We start from the raw sequence: 15,000 nt of genomic DNA, 5'->3' as shown, positions 1-15,000 counted from the left end.
TTCTATAAGTACCATATCTCTTAGAAGAATAGGTTTTTAGTAGAATTTATGTAAATGATTGGATTCAGAGAGTAAAACCCTATGATTATGTTTACAGGAAATTGGGAGAATGATCATGGAACTCTATGCAGATGTGTGCCCCAAAACCAGTGAGAATTTTAGACAGTTTTGCACAGGAGAATACCGCAAGGATGGAGTTCCAATTGGATACAAGGGTGCCAGCTTCCATCGTGTCATTAAAGATTTCATGATTCAAGGTGGTGACTTCGTTCGGGTATGTGTTAGTAAAACTATTAGATACAAGAAATACATGTATCCTTATTTATAGATATATTTTTGGAAAATAACGTTGAGATTAATGTAAGCATTTGTTAATACAGTTATTGAGCAATGTTCTATAAAATGTTTGTAGAATATTATATTGTCATTTTTCTTCTTCTAGTTCCATGAATATTAGAATATAGAAACAATGATTAATAATGATATAATTTTATCATTGATCATTTCTAAAGGTACAATTGAGACTAGAAATACAAGTATTTGGTACAAATAAAGATGTTATTTATGAGATGACAGGTTTCTCACATTTTATAAACCCAATTGATAAGGGACAAATTGTATTTTTATTTCTCTTTTAGGGTGATGGAACTGGTACCCAGAGCATCTATGGTCCAAGCTTTCCAGATGAAAACTTCATCCTTAAACATGATGGCCCTGGTTTGTTATCACTGGTAATATCAAAGAAAAAGTTTTTATTGTTTGTACCATTAATATATGCATTATTTATGTCTGTTGTGCAAAGTGTTTTTATAACTGCAGATTGATAATTTGTTTTCTATCTCTCAGTATACATATTTATTTCTTCTCTTTCCAGGCTAATAGTGGAAAAGATACAAACGGTTGCCAGTTCTTCATTACATGTGCCAAGTGTGATTTCTTGGATGGAAAGCACGTTGTTTTTGGAAGAGTCATAGATGGCCTTCTCGTGATGCGAAAGATTGAAAATGTTCCAACAGGACCAAATAACAAGCCAAAAATTCCAGTCACAATATCTCAGTGTGGACAGATGTGATTCAATAAGTTAGTAGAAAATAGGTTTGTGAATGTCTGATTTTGTGAACTGTAATGAATAAATGTTTTCTTTCTTTTTTACAAAATATATAGTTTCTGTTATTTTCTGAATCCCCATAGAGAGAGATTGATAGAGAGATTGGAAAATGAGTAATGCAGCAAATGGAATCAATGGTGGTGTTAGATCACTAACAGCTGTAAAATAATTGAATTTGACTTAGGAACTGCTTCTAAATTTATGACTTCATAGTTGGCGAGTATTGTTTTTTTATTCTTTTTAATTTCAAACTTTTATGTAATATTTTTTCATCACTTAGAACCTAGAAATTATGCATAAATATGAAGAAAACATCATGATCATAACAACAACTTATTGCACAAATTTATTTCTTCTATGAATGATTGTATTCATTACGATACTCGACGGATTATATCTTTTGATATCACCACACCACTAGTCAAATCATATTGAAATAATCTTTGTTTGCATGACTATCTAACTAAAATGAAAGTAAGGTTGCTTCATTAGCATATCCTTTACCCCACACACCATGTGAATCACAGCTGCATTCCAAAGAGTGTTGCTGTTTTGTGATTCTTAATGGTTCTTCAACAACAACAAGATTTTTTTTAGAAATAAAAAGAAGTAGAATACTTCAAGGAAAGAACCCTGGTGCTAGTGGTACATATCAATAGCTGCCTGCAAGTTTGAATAAACTATTAATACTGCATAATATATACATGCAGACAAATATTATGCATATCAATAACCCTTGCTTATCTGCTGGTGTTTTATTTTTCCTCATTTGTGCAAACTATGACTGAAGTTATTTTTTTTCTTTTTCTTTTTATATATTTGTTTTTGCTATATTTATAGTAATATCATAGATGGAGTGAGTGATATTAAATATGGTAAGACAGTCAGTCCTGGCCTCGGCAAAGGTGACGCCAAAAAAGCTCGTGATGCATGTTGCACTCTGCTGTTATTTGATATGCAGGTATCAGTTAACAGTGTAAACCTTAATCTCCACCCCTCATCTATTTTGCGCTCTCTCTCTCTCTCTCTCTCTCTCTCTCTCTCTCTCTCTCTCTCTCTCTCTCTCTCTCTCTCTCTCTCTCTCTCTCTCTCTCTCCTCTCTCTTTTCTCTCTCTCTCCTCTCTCTTTTCTCTCTCTCTCTCTCTCTCTCTCTCTCTCTCTCTCTCTCTCTCTCTCTCTCTCTCTCCTCGCTCTCCTCGCTCTCCTCGCTCTCCTCGCTCTCTCTCGCTCTCCTCGCTCTCTCTCGCTCTCTCCTCTTCTCTCTCTCTCTCTCTCTATCTATATATCTCTATTTATCTAAATATCTATCTTCCTTCTTCCCTCCCCCATTCTCCTCCCCTTCCCCTCGATTCTAGTAGAGAGAGTGAGAGTTCACGGGAAATTTCCAGGTGTGTTCCCCAACGCCACCCCCCTCAGCAACACCGTAACTACACCGGCGTTCCTTGCTGTGATTACTGCTAATGATAAAAAGCACGAGATGGCAGAAAATGCTATCCCTGTAGCGATATTTCTTTCTCTTTATTTAATTCTTCTTATTGTAACCTGACAAAAATATTTAATGACAGGTCGATGAATTCAGGAAAAAGGTGCTGAAGGAATCTTTAAATTTACTTAAAATGTGGATAGGGTGGAGAGATCAGTTATATCATTCGTTAGAGCCATGTATGCGAAAGGAGGATGTTAGAATGGTTAGATTTCTCATCTTAGGTTCACATGGGGGAGAGGGAAGATGTAAATGACACGTCAAAAGGGTTGTTAAGTATTTTTTGTTGAGCTTATCATGACAAAGAAAACTACCGATAATATTTATAAATAAATAGATAACAGGATGGGAGAGTAGCAAAACTCAATGAAATTGTTATTCTTAGAGAACACAATCTTCAAATGACAAATAGAAAATAACATTTGTTATTCATTTATTCGTAATTTTTCCAAGGACCCTTATGAATATTACTATAAAAGGCTCCATGAAAATATCATTATATTCTAGTCTGGTATCTGCATACATTTCTAACATTATTCATAAAATCAGTTATCTTCTTAATTTACAAAATAGATAAACTCACTTCCGTCGAGATCATAACAAGTAAACATTTATACATCTTATCCCTCGGCCAATGACCACACACCGCTGTCAACGTCAAGCGGAGTGTCACTGAAGGGAGGAAATATGTAGTTCATTTGTGGTTTTCTGTAACTTTTAAACACTCTCTTAAAATGGGGATCCTCGTTGACAGTTCGATAATGATAGGATCCATGGTAAGTTAGAAGGTGAATGGTAACTGAAGAGGTTGAAATTAATTCATTATATATTTACTTTTTTATATTCGAATTTTTCCCGGTGTTTTCATTATCAGGTTATTCGTGTTTATGATAAAGAATGGTGGTTCGCCCTTAGTAAATAATGCATATTGGGTGTAATTGGTCTGGTATATGTTAATATTACGATCAAGCTCCAAGGATAACTTTTTTCATATTAAAGGGAAGTTTCATGTGTCAATAGCAAGTCTTGACCCAACATTCTTGGTGGCCAGTTCCGCCACTTTTCGTCGAGATCTCGGGTGTGCGCGAAAAAAGAAAGTACAGTGTGTAATGGGTAACATATGTGCACTTCAAGTATGCACTTCTTCAGGATTCTTCCATTAGTTGGAGCTTTTAGTTTAAGATTTGCTTTACCAGCCCTCTGGAGAGCATTGCAAATGTTCAGTGCGTTTATTACATGCTGTTATTGTCTTATTTCTATTTACACACCATGCCATCTCCTAATCTACTGGAAAAGTCATTTTCAACTAATGGTTATATATAAATCATCCAGGTGTGCATTGAGCAACTGGAAATTAATATTGGGTGTGCAGTTGTCTTACTTTCCATACTATCTTGGTGCTAGTGTATTAGCAAGTATGTAAGAAGATATAGATATAACATAAATAAAAGGAATAGATAACCATGCACTTATTCTTGCCATCAATAGGCTGTTTTTAGTCCAGACAGATGGTCAGTAAGCTTTCATTTATTCTCCTTGGTAAAACCAACTCTTTTTTTCTGCAGTAAGGAATGATTAAAAGGGCTGACATATTGGCTGCACATTCTAAACCTGAGTGCATCATGCAAGCACCTACACACAATTTGTGTACAGTGGTTCAATGGAAACTGAGCAACATTTTTTTTTCCATATGATGGAAAGCACAAAAATGTCAGATATAATCAGTTGGCACCACTGAACAGTCAAAATTATATACCTTCCTTTGTACTCGTGCTACAGATCATTACTATATGTAGCAAGATCCATTTTTGTACTACACCCGAGAACTTTTCATTTTCTCATGAAAATTCAGGAAGCCATAGAAGTTTTTCCATTGTAGTATGGGTATGTTTCCTCTCATTTTTATATTTTTTCTAAGTATAGCTCCATATTTGCCTTGTAATCAAGCATACCCTCTACAGCAACTGGAATAAATGTTCTTAATAATGGATAGTAAACATCATAAAACAATCTCATAAGCCTTCTGCAAGTGAACCAAAGCTATGTATAGTCTGCATAAACTTTCCTTTTCATTTATGTTATTATTAGAGTTCACAGAATGACATCATTTTATTTATTTATTGCAGCAGTTGTTTTCATCTGAAATAAGAATCCATAATACCACACTAAAAGTTGGAGAAGGAACAATACATTGCTAAATGAGACGAGTGAATATACTTGAAAAGGCATTTGAGACAATTAAATGTTCATGAGTTTATAAGAAGACTTTTCAAAGTAATTGAAAACCTTATCAAGTAGCAACCAAAACTATTTGACGATATATGTTGGGTCTCTTTATTTTCTCTGTGCATAATTTGTAAGCTTCCATTAGTGTTTATATTTCTGTTTCTGTAATTTCTGTTTTTCTTTTCACCACACAGCTGGTCTTCTTCATTGGAGGATGGGTATGGTTTGTGAAGAAGATATTCCGTGACTATGAAGTCCACAACACCATGGTCCAGCTTTTCTTCCCAATGATTTTTATGCTTTCGTGCACCATGTTTGAACTCATTATCTTTGAGATCGCAGCTGTCCTTGAGTCAGGGTGAGTTAGAGATTTTCCTTCTACTTTATTTTATTTTATTTTATCTTTATTTTATACCAATTTATTGTTTTATTCAACATGAGATGATTCTAATTTACTATATAACTGTTAGAGATGGTTCACTATTTATATAGTTTATGAATTAATGATGTTATTCATTGTTGAAAATGATAAAGCAGTTGTAGATTTAATTATCAGTTATGTCCCCACTTATATACTATATTACTCTATGAATAATGACTGACATTTATCTTACAGATCTAGATACCTATACTGGCAGGTGGTCCTGTATTCCATGCTGATAATGCTCATCCTCGTCATACCATTCTACCTTTGTCACTTTGCCGTGTCAAATATCAGGATGGGTAAGTTACACGCACACCTCTAAAACTTCAGACTTTTCTTTGACTTATATGAAAGACCATATTAGTTAATAAGGCAGCTGATAAGGGTATTTACACTGATTAAGAAAGGAAGAAGTTCAAGGTAAATGAGTTTTTAAATGTTTAATCTCTTGCCACTGGGAGTTTGTGCATAAATGCATGCTTCTCTATAGTTTTTTTTTTTCTTTCTTTCTTTCTTTCTTTCTTTTTTTTTCTTTTCTTTTCTTTTCTTTTTTTCTTCTTTTCTTCTTTTCTTCTTTTCTTTTCTTTTCTTTTTTTCTCTTTTTTTTTTTTTCTTTTTCTTCTTTTCTTTTCTTTTCTTTTTTGTATTTTTCTTCTTTTCTTTTCTTTTTTTCTTTCTTTCTTTCTTTCTTTCTTTTTTCTTTTTTTTCTTTTTTTTCTTCTTTTCTTTTATTTTCTTTTTTTTCTTTTTTTCTTTTTCTTCTTTTCTTTTTGTTCTTTTTCTTCTTTTCTTTTCTTTTCTTTTTTTCTTTGTCTTCTTTTCTTGTTTTTTCTTTTTTTTTCTTTTTCTTCTTTTCAGTTCTTTTCTTTTCTTTTACACAGTTCCACAAGTTTTTGTCTTTATTATTATTATTATTATTATTATAAATATTATTATCACAATTAGCACCACCATTATTTTTATAACTATTACTATCATTATCATTATTGTACTTGACAATTGTTATTATCATAGTCTAAAATCTTTTAAAGAAATACTTAAGAAAAAGATAAAGTAACTGAAATGGATAATATATACAGCTGAACAGAATATGAAAACTAAGATTATATATAACAACAGAATCGCTTTGAAAAGAGACAAAAGAATGATTAAAAGTAAAAGGGCATTGGAGCAGATGGGGGTGTGGCAAGCAGTCACCAGTGGTATTTAACACAGCAACCAGCTACAGAAAATGCTGTTGCAAACAGGTATACAAACCCCTGGTGTCATAGGGTTAAGAAACATGTGATAACCCCTGCAACATCTTACTGAAATACTTTTATTTGTGTATAATCAACCAAAAAGGTTGAGGCAACCTGTTTCTCCAAAAAGATCATGCACTCCTCATCTAGATTGCATATATACATCTATATATATTTGGAGGAATATAGATAGATAAATATATATCAACTTAATTTTAACATATTTTGTTTCTAGTTCGTCGTGAGTGGGTGGGCGTGTTGTCAGTGTTCACATGGGGAGTGTTCATGGTCTGCTTTTGGAAGATTGGCGACCCATTCCCCATCCTCAGCACACAGCATGGCATTCTCTCCATAGAACAGGTATGTAGGTGTTATACAGTGTTTTTTTCCAAATTAATGTATATATATATATATTTGTTGTTGTTGTTGTCTTAGAGAACTTTTGTGGTTACTGTCAAGATACTTTTTGACTTTTGATAATGTTTTGTGTGAATTATCTAAAAATTGGTATTCTATTTTTTCCAGAGTATTAGTAGAATTGGTGTTATTGGAGTGACAGTAATGGCTGCCTTATCAGGGTTTGGTGCTGTTAACTATCCTTACACCTCCATGAACATTTTCATGCGCCCTGTTACCAAGTACGATATTCAGGCTCAGGAACGGCGCTTGCTGCAGACTATTGATGTCATTGTCAGCAAGAAAAAGAGAATAGCGCTAGCAGAGAGAGAAAGACAGACATCAAAGGTATATAGTTATTTAGAAATAGAAAAAGTACTGGAAATCTCATTTTCAGTAATTTATTTTATATATCTGCTAGACTTGTAGATATGAAGAAGCTGAGAAGGGAAGGATGAAATGCATTTTGATGGATATTATTTTGCAGACACTTCATCTTTTGCAACAATTTTGATGGGTGCTGAATATAATTTTGGATGAAGTTTTTCTGTATAGAATACATCCAATATTTCTTGTTCTTATCTGAAGTAAGGCTCTGCATGACATAATGTATACTTTCAGGTGGAAGTTGATAGTGGGGCACGATCCAGGATTTGGGGTTTGCTGCGCAGTGTCACCACCAGTAGCCCAGAAGGGGAGAGCATTGCAGCACTGAAACAGGAGGTTGCTGCCTTGGAGGTAAATGGCTGGATTTGTAGGGAATAGGGACACATGCATAGTTATATATTACTTACAGCTGTAAAATGTTATGAGATATCATAGCATTGTAAAAATCAGTTAGATAACCTTAGAAGTTAATCAAGGGCATATATCATACATTGAGTGGTGGCAGGACCAGCCGCCGAGGACAAGATATTTTGTCATGGCTATCCTACTGGCCTGCATGTGGGTGATTGGGTATGAAGTGTTTGGCCGCGGTAAGTGCGGGTGAATAGCCCGAGGTTTTAGACTTACGCATTAGAAAAATATCCTGGTGTTTTGACCATTTGGAGCCAAAAGAGCCCTTTTAGTAGTGGGTTAAGTTAGTTTTTATATTTTTTTCTTTTTTTTGTTGTGAGATAAGAGTAGTACTGTTAGTCCTCATCTCTCTAATGATATATAGTTAGAGTTTCTAGCTTGTCAGAGATAGATTATTCCTGAAACTAACAAGACCATGCAGTATTAATGATCAAAACAAGTAATCCTATCTAATCATCCCACAGGAACTGTCTCGACAACTTTTCCTGGAGACAGTTGAACTCCAGGGCCAACGGGAGAGGTTAGAGTGGGCCAGCACATTCCAGGGACGCTTTTTTAACTTTATGGGTTACTTTTTTTCGCTGTACTGCTCATGGAAAATTTTTATTGTAAGTTATCATCTAGTAGAGGAATACAACTGTTCAAGATCATTATTCTTGTATCAGTGTTGCTGTGCATAATTTATAACCTTGATTTAAGGAAAGGAGTGATAAAGGCAATACAGGTATTATTAGGAAAGCTTTCATGAAAAATAATAATAGAGAAGATAGTTTCAAGGGAAAAATAGATAAAAATTGAATGGCTTCAATATGAGAAAAAAAAGTATCTAATCTCCAATACAACTATTGTCGGGATAGGTTGAATAATCCCTGCTGACTTGTATTAATTCTTTATTACAGTCTCTGGTGAATATCGTGTTTGATCGTGTTGGGAGAAAAGATCCAGTGACCAAAGGCATGGAGATCGCTGTGCACTGGTTAGGGTTCGATATTGATGTGCAGTTTTGGTCTCAGCACATCTCCTTCTTCCTCGTTGGGTGCATCATTGTTACCTCTATTCGAGGATTCATCCTTACGCTTACTAGGGTAAATATGAGGTTCCTGGTTCTTAGATCCTTGTTATATTCTGTTTGTAGTATTGATAAGTAAAGTGAAGTAGGGTTAAACATTTTAGCAACAGAAATCTTTGCAGATAATGACCTAAATTTCTTATTTTAGTTAAGTTCTTATTATTGTATTACTGAAGTGTTTGTAGATTATTCAGCTTAATTATTTACTTCTTATGTAACGATTTCTCTCCAAATACACATTTCATGTTTCAATGCATGTAACTTTCGTGTTTGAATTGTACATACTGTAAGCATAATCAGTTCAGCCCTCTGTCAATTCCTTCTTAGAACTATTTTACAGTTGTTTTAGAGATTGCTTCAACAATATCTACAGCTTAACCCATTAGCAGCGGATGGCATGATTTGGTGCAAAGCCAGAGTCGGTCATAGACGCGGATGGCACCATGCTAGACATGTAAAACAGCTATCCTACTGCACAGACCTTTTTTTAATACCGCGACCAATGGGTTAACTGATATAATATCTGTTTAATTTCACTTCAGGAGTCTTAACAGTGCAGATAACAGACATGCAACAGGAATTTTAATGACATGACTTAAGTGAATTGATAAGTGATTCAGATTTTTCCTTTCAGTTTTTCTATGCAGTTTCTAGCAGTAAATCATCAAACATTATTGTGCTAGTGTTAGCACAACTCATGGTGAGTTTGTGACCTTTATTTATTATTATTTTTTTTTTTAACATAAGTGCTGAACAAACTAGCTTCTCATTTTTCCTTTTTTTGGGGAAATTAAATGTTATGATCATTTAATCTTTTAAATAAATATAACCACATGTCATTTTAGGTCACGTAAGTTGAAATATTAATTTGTAAAGATAGTGAAGTAAAGAAAGTAGGTCATTGGAGTCTATAAAATTTGTTCAACTGTGTGATAAGTTGTACATCCATCAGTAAAAATATAACACAGCAAATAATGTAACAGTAATAGTGATACAGAATGAACCAAATAAGTTTTTTAAACTGGTACTAACTTATGTAAAATATCAGGCATTTATAATGGGAGTATTGAACTAGTTGTAGCAATTTTTGAATTTGCAACTTTTTTGGGGTCAGAGAATGTTATTCAACATTCGGTATATTATTTGCTCATGAATGATGAATGCAATATTGATAATAATTCTGTTTTCAGGGCATGTATTTTGTTTCTATGGTGATGCTCATGCGAATGAACATGCCCCTTGAGTACAGGACAATAATTACACAGGTTAGTCTGTTCTGCTTTGAGTGTTGTTGCTGAAATCATTAATCATATAGGATAGTATGTAATGAGTATCTCTGTGTTACTGGTGGACAATTGAAAGGTTTCATGCTGAAAATATAATTTTGAAGATAACTATGAGAATAGCAAGGGTGTAAGTTCTTGAAAGATATCTGAACTCCTTAGATGGTAGTATTAATGCAAAGCCTTCCTTGTATTATATATTTGTCTTTAGGTTTATATTTGTAAAAAATGTCCAGTCAATGGCAGTATTTAACCAATGCATGTATAAATCTTTGGTTAAATAATAAAATTAATTTATAGTAAATGCCAAACATCTAGTTATTTATGTCATTAGTTATTTATATGTAAAACATTTGATTATTCTTCTTTCTTCTCCTCTTCTTCTTTTACTTCACTCAAATAAAAATGAGGTAGACATGATCACTTTTCTTGCACTTTAATCAAGAAATATATTGCAAATCAAAAATATCAATGGAATTCAAAGTATTAAACATCTTATTAGCATTTCCTTACAATTTTTCCAATCGGCAAGAGTGTGGTGTCCAGTACCTTTCTCCCATATCATTTTCACTCTTATCATGATTTCAGGTTTTGGGTGATCTCCAGTTCCACTTCTACCACAGATGGTTTGACGTTATATTCCTAGTATCAGCACTCACAACAATGGGCATCCTTTACTTGGCCCATAAACAAGTCAATACCTCAGATAAGACAGAGAGCTTTTATGAACCAAAGTGGTGACAAAGAGTTCAATCTGTGTCAGCTGAAGTGAACACTGATGTAATGTAAGTGCCCCACACTGACTGAAATATGGGTATTGAAATGTGTGAAGGAACTTTCATATGATAAAGCGTAAATATAGCCCATGGCTCTCCTTTTGGAAACCCATGCTATGAAGACCAAAACTTCATAGTTATTCCTAGGTAAGGTAAGAAAGTTGAACTAATAATTACATTTATTTGAAATTGTTTATTAGAAATGTGATCTGTAAATATGTAAAAGATGCAACTCGGTTTACAATGACTAAGGCCTAGATTTAATTTGCTACATGAATGGTAACAGGAAGAGTAAGTGATAAACATGTTACCATAATCATTGAAACTCCCATCAGTTTTTGTAATAAAACTGAAATTAAACCAGGATAAAACTTAAAATAGCCTTACAGATTTTAAAAGAATGAAAAAAATATATACTTATATTATACCTGGTATATATTATCAGTCCATATCTTTATCTATAAACACCAGATATTAAAATAAAGTCAAGATATATGGGTTGAAAATATGGGTTTATTTTTAGTGCATGGAAAATTTTATATTTTGAATATGATATATGCAATGTGGTGCGGACTACTATTAACTAAAATAAAACTTGTTCATAACAAACTTTTTCATTTACCTCTTTATTATATATGTACATAATATAATATTGAGGACCAATCCTACATCTTATCCATCAAAACAATAAAAATAAAAGCACACTTCAGTCTAATAATAAAGCAAATAAGAAGAGGTCATAGAAAAAGTTGACTAAACATTTCATGTACTTCAAAACAGGATTCATTTTTGAAAGCATACAGGTGTTCAGAGAAACAATATCTAAAACAGACGCATTACAACTGTTGTATTTCTTCATCACTTCCCTTTTATTGTATTAAAAAACAAAGGAAAGAAAATAGGAAGGAAAAGAAAGAGATGCATCTATCCACTTCAGCAGACATCAACATAAAATAGTTTCTGATTAATGTTTAACCTATTGAAGCTGGGAGTGCATTGCCCACAGTGTCCTATTTTATTATATTTATTTATTATTATTCATTTACCCATTCCTTGATTTGAAACACACAAAAACATAATAATTAAAAAAATAATAATAATAAATAAATAATAATTTTTGTTGTTGTTACTGATGTTATAATAATCATAATAATAAACAAACTTTTTTTTCCGCAAAGTTCAAGGAATGGAGTAAAAACGTGAGGTCATCCTGGCTTGTAGCTGAATCATTGGTGACAAACTATTGTGGAGCCATCCATGTATAATAAAAACTATTAAAAACTACAGTGGACAGAGCATGTTTCCAGTATCAATGGGTTAAGAATTAAAATTCAGTTATTTGATATTCTCAATTAAAATGTATTCAAGGTGAATCCCACCTCAGTTGACTACAAATAAAGCAAACAAACATTTTTTTTTTTTTTCAAAAAAAAAAAAAAAAAAAAAAAAAAAAAAAGAAGTATCAAAATAAAATGCATTTGATATGCATCCCCAGTACGGACTTGGAGGGAAAACTGCATGTGAGTTCAATACTGAAGCATGAATGGAAACAAGACAAGATTAAACTACTGAAAAAAAAGAAAAAAAAAAAAAAAATCAGTTATTACATTTCTCAACTTTTTTTATGGATATGATGAAAGATGAATATGAAATTATGTGTCATAACACATTTATCCAAACTGTTGTGCTTTCTTACAAAACTAAGTTTTGTCTCAATGATTAAGCTAAAAGCTCCTTCATTTTTCTTTTCACTTCAGTGAGCTGGGCCTCAAAGTCACTCCTCTTGGCTATTTTGGTCTCCTCTTCAGATGTCAGCTGGCCTCCAGTGGCTTTTTTCCCCTCCAGTTTCTTCATCTCCTTCAACTTGGACTTGATTTTGTTCTCCTGCTTTCTCATCTCTTCTATCTTTGCTTCCATTTCTGGTGTTCTTGACACCTACATAAAAAGAAAAATATATATATTTCAGTGATTTTTTTAATTTTTTTTAGTAATAGGAATTTTTTTATTACTTTGTTGTGAGTCAACTTACACTACATCTTTCATCAACGTTCAACTGTTATGGACAAGTAAGAAAGAAACCATGCTAAATTCTCAGCTGGAACGCCTGTTTCATAATGTGTGTTGACATTAAGCCGTTTTCATTCTTACTATCCTTGAATTATTAACAGTATTAAGTTATACAAATGTGTTACATCTGTTAGTAGTAAAAATGATTTTTTCTAAATAACTTTGGTGCATATCTATTTTAGACAAATATATACATAAACATGAGAAACAGTTTTATGTCTCAGAAGAAACATTGTTCCTCATTCCATTCAGCCATATGAATGACAATTTTGCAACTTAATTCTGCAATATACACATCCCACTACCATAGAGCCATTAAGAGGAAAATAATAAAGCTTGTCCACACATATCTTAATAACAAAATATTTTAACCCCAAATGGATGGGAAAGTTTAGACATAAATTTGGTGACAATGTCACAATGTTTGCTGACAGGACTAAAAGAAAAGACTCAATATAATAAACAAATGGGAAAAAAGTTAGGAACACAATTTCAACCCTTTGTAACATGCCAGGGCATGACAGTCACAGAATATCATCCTTTAGGGGTTAATATAGGTACAGATGAAGAACACACATCATGTCAACTTACAAGGCAGAAGTCAGAAAATGAGATAGAAATGAGGAAAGCAAATAGTATTATTGCATGCCAGGTAGGAGGGATTTTGCCAAGTCAGCAAGAATCAGCCCTCGGCCCCTTCCACTCTTGTTCCTTAGGGAGTCAGCCTGTCCGAACGCATTCACAGAAAAGAATAAGAACAAATATTTATGACACTGGTTAGGTAAAGGAAACTCGAATATGCGAAGTATAAATAGATGATAGTAATCTGTCAGTGACTAAAGTTACTATGAGAAAATCACAATTATTTTGTTCTCCATTTATGAAAGTAAATGAAATTAATCACAAATAAATGATCCATAAGAAATAATGATGTTTCTTTTCTCCCTAAATATAAATGAGTGTTTTCACTTCCCATCATAGAATGAAGTATCACATAACAGCAGCAGCAGCAGCATTTATTAAAAGCAAAAACAACTTCAGACAAGAACACATTTCCTTACAGTTGAGTAAACACAAACAATGTTATAAAAAAAAATCCAACCTGAAAAATCTGGCACCCCAACACAGAGCTAAACAATTCAAAAAATCAGTCCAAAGTCAATGCTTTGTGATAATTGATTCAAAATGCTTTTTACACTTAAACATTGATAAAACTAGTTACTTACAGTACTAACACTGGTATTGGACCCATTATGGAATATGTTAGCAGCAATCCGGGACTGTGGTTCTAAGTCAATCTTGGGTTGACGAAGTGGCTGATCGCTCTGCATTGCCAGACTACCAATGCTGGATGAAATTCTGCCTGTAATTAAAAGATGATGATTCACAAAGTTACAGGTTCTGCACCACACCATGGATATAAATTGATGTAACTGGCAAATGATACTGAGGCAGTAGTATTTTCAATAACTGTCTATTTAACAATGGACTTACTATATGACTGGCATAGACTAATGGTATCAACGCTAACACTTTTCATCTGATCTACAATAATCTGATTTTCTGAGCTTCCTGGGAATATCAGATCATCAATGGGCCTGAAATAAACAGATCAAAGTTTGTTACACATACACCATTGGCTAGTCTCAACTATGGAAGAACAAAATTTAAGAAATACAGATAATCAGTTCAGTTCAGTTCAGACAGATATGCAAAGACGTCGCTTCGCCCGGGCTATATGCTCAAGGCGGCCCGGCCTCTGCCAGCTATGAGTGCTGACTCATCTTATCTAAAAATACAGATAAAATATTCCTATGACAATTTTCTTTCTTTTTAAAGAAATCAAAATTACTTACTCTCCAGCCTTAAGTCTTCGAATCCGTTCCAACTCCATCTCACGCCATTTTCTCCTCCCAGCTTTTCCCAAGCCTGGAGGTGGTGCTCTTGTTGCAAAAAAGAAATTCCTCACATTATTCATAATAGAGATTTAGAAAGTAAAGTAAAAATCTTAAAACAAATACTAATTCACTCCTATCCCTTTACCCCTCAATGACAGATGACATGATGCTCATGGCTTTTTGTTGAGCCTTCCCGCCAGGTGCCGAGAATGTGCTGTCATGTCATGATGA

General features: G+C 33.5%; 3 protein-coding genes across 3 annotated transcripts in view; 2 read left to right on the top strand and 1 right to left on the bottom strand.

Annotated features, from left to right (window-relative positions):
- Nucleotides 1–1,157, top strand: part of LOC122247711 (peptidyl-prolyl cis-trans isomerase H) — a 2,564-nt gene extending 1,407 nt beyond the window's left edge. The window contains exons 2-4 of the mRNA XM_043007242.2: nt 98–274; nt 639–731; nt 875–1,157. Coding sequence (XP_042863176.1) covers nt 98–274; nt 639–731; nt 875–1,072 — 468 coding nt within the window. The 3' untranslated portion in view covers nt 1,073–1,157. The remainder of the gene's footprint in view (nt 1–97; nt 275–638; nt 732–874) is intronic.
- Nucleotides 1,158–3,206: 2,049 nt separating this feature from the next.
- Nucleotides 3,207–11,413, top strand: GPHR (Golgi pH regulator). Its single transcript, XM_043007236.2, has 11 exons — nt 3,207–3,367; nt 5,012–5,175; nt 5,434–5,540; nt 6,718–6,842; nt 7,008–7,226; nt 7,500–7,616; nt 8,141–8,284; nt 8,576–8,761; nt 9,380–9,445; nt 9,936–10,010; nt 10,617–11,413. The coding sequence occupies exons 1-11, from the start codon at nt 3,326–3,328 to the stop codon at nt 10,767–10,769; spliced, it is 1,398 nt and encodes a 465-aa protein (XP_042863170.1). The 5' UTR covers nt 3,207–3,325; the 3' UTR covers nt 10,770–11,413.
- Nucleotide 11,414: 1 nt separating this feature from the next.
- The window catches only part of LOC122247709 (uncharacterized), a 5,053-nt gene continuing 1,467 nt past the window's right edge, over nt 11,415–15,000 (bottom strand). Inside the window, exons 2-5 of the mRNA XM_086541741.1 lie at nt 14,728–14,814; nt 14,366–14,469; nt 14,098–14,234; nt 11,415–12,739 (exon numbers count right to left, since the gene is read on the bottom strand). Of these exons, the coding sequence (XP_086397867.1) occupies nt 12,524–12,739; nt 14,098–14,234; nt 14,366–14,469; nt 14,728–14,765 (495 nt within the window). The 5' untranslated portion in view covers nt 14,766–14,814 and the 3' untranslated portion in view covers nt 11,415–12,523. The remainder of the gene's footprint in view (nt 12,740–14,097; nt 14,235–14,365; nt 14,470–14,727; nt 14,815–15,000) is intronic.

The sequence above is a fragment of the Penaeus japonicus genome, unplaced genomic scaffold, assembly GCF_977035675.1.
Source record: "Penaeus japonicus unplaced genomic scaffold, GWHDUDI00000001_assembly GWHDUDI00000011, whole genome shotgun sequence".
Lineage (NCBI taxonomy): Eukaryota > Metazoa > Arthropoda > Malacostraca > Decapoda > Penaeidae > Penaeus > Penaeus japonicus.
This window is presented reverse-complemented; position numbering and strand designations above follow the sequence as displayed.

Coding starts and splice junctions, on each gene's coding strand:
- GPHR (XM_043007236.2), top strand. CDS start 3,326: ATGGGGATCCTCGTTGACAGTTCGATAATGATAGGATCCATG. Junction 5,541..6,717: donor CGTGTCAAATATCAGGATGG/GTAAGTTACACG, acceptor TTTTGTTTCTAG/TTCGTCGTGAGTGGGTGGGC. Junction 8,285..8,575: donor GCTCATGGAAAATTTTTATT/GTAAGTTATCAT, acceptor TCTTTATTACAG/TCTCTGGTGAATATCGTGTT.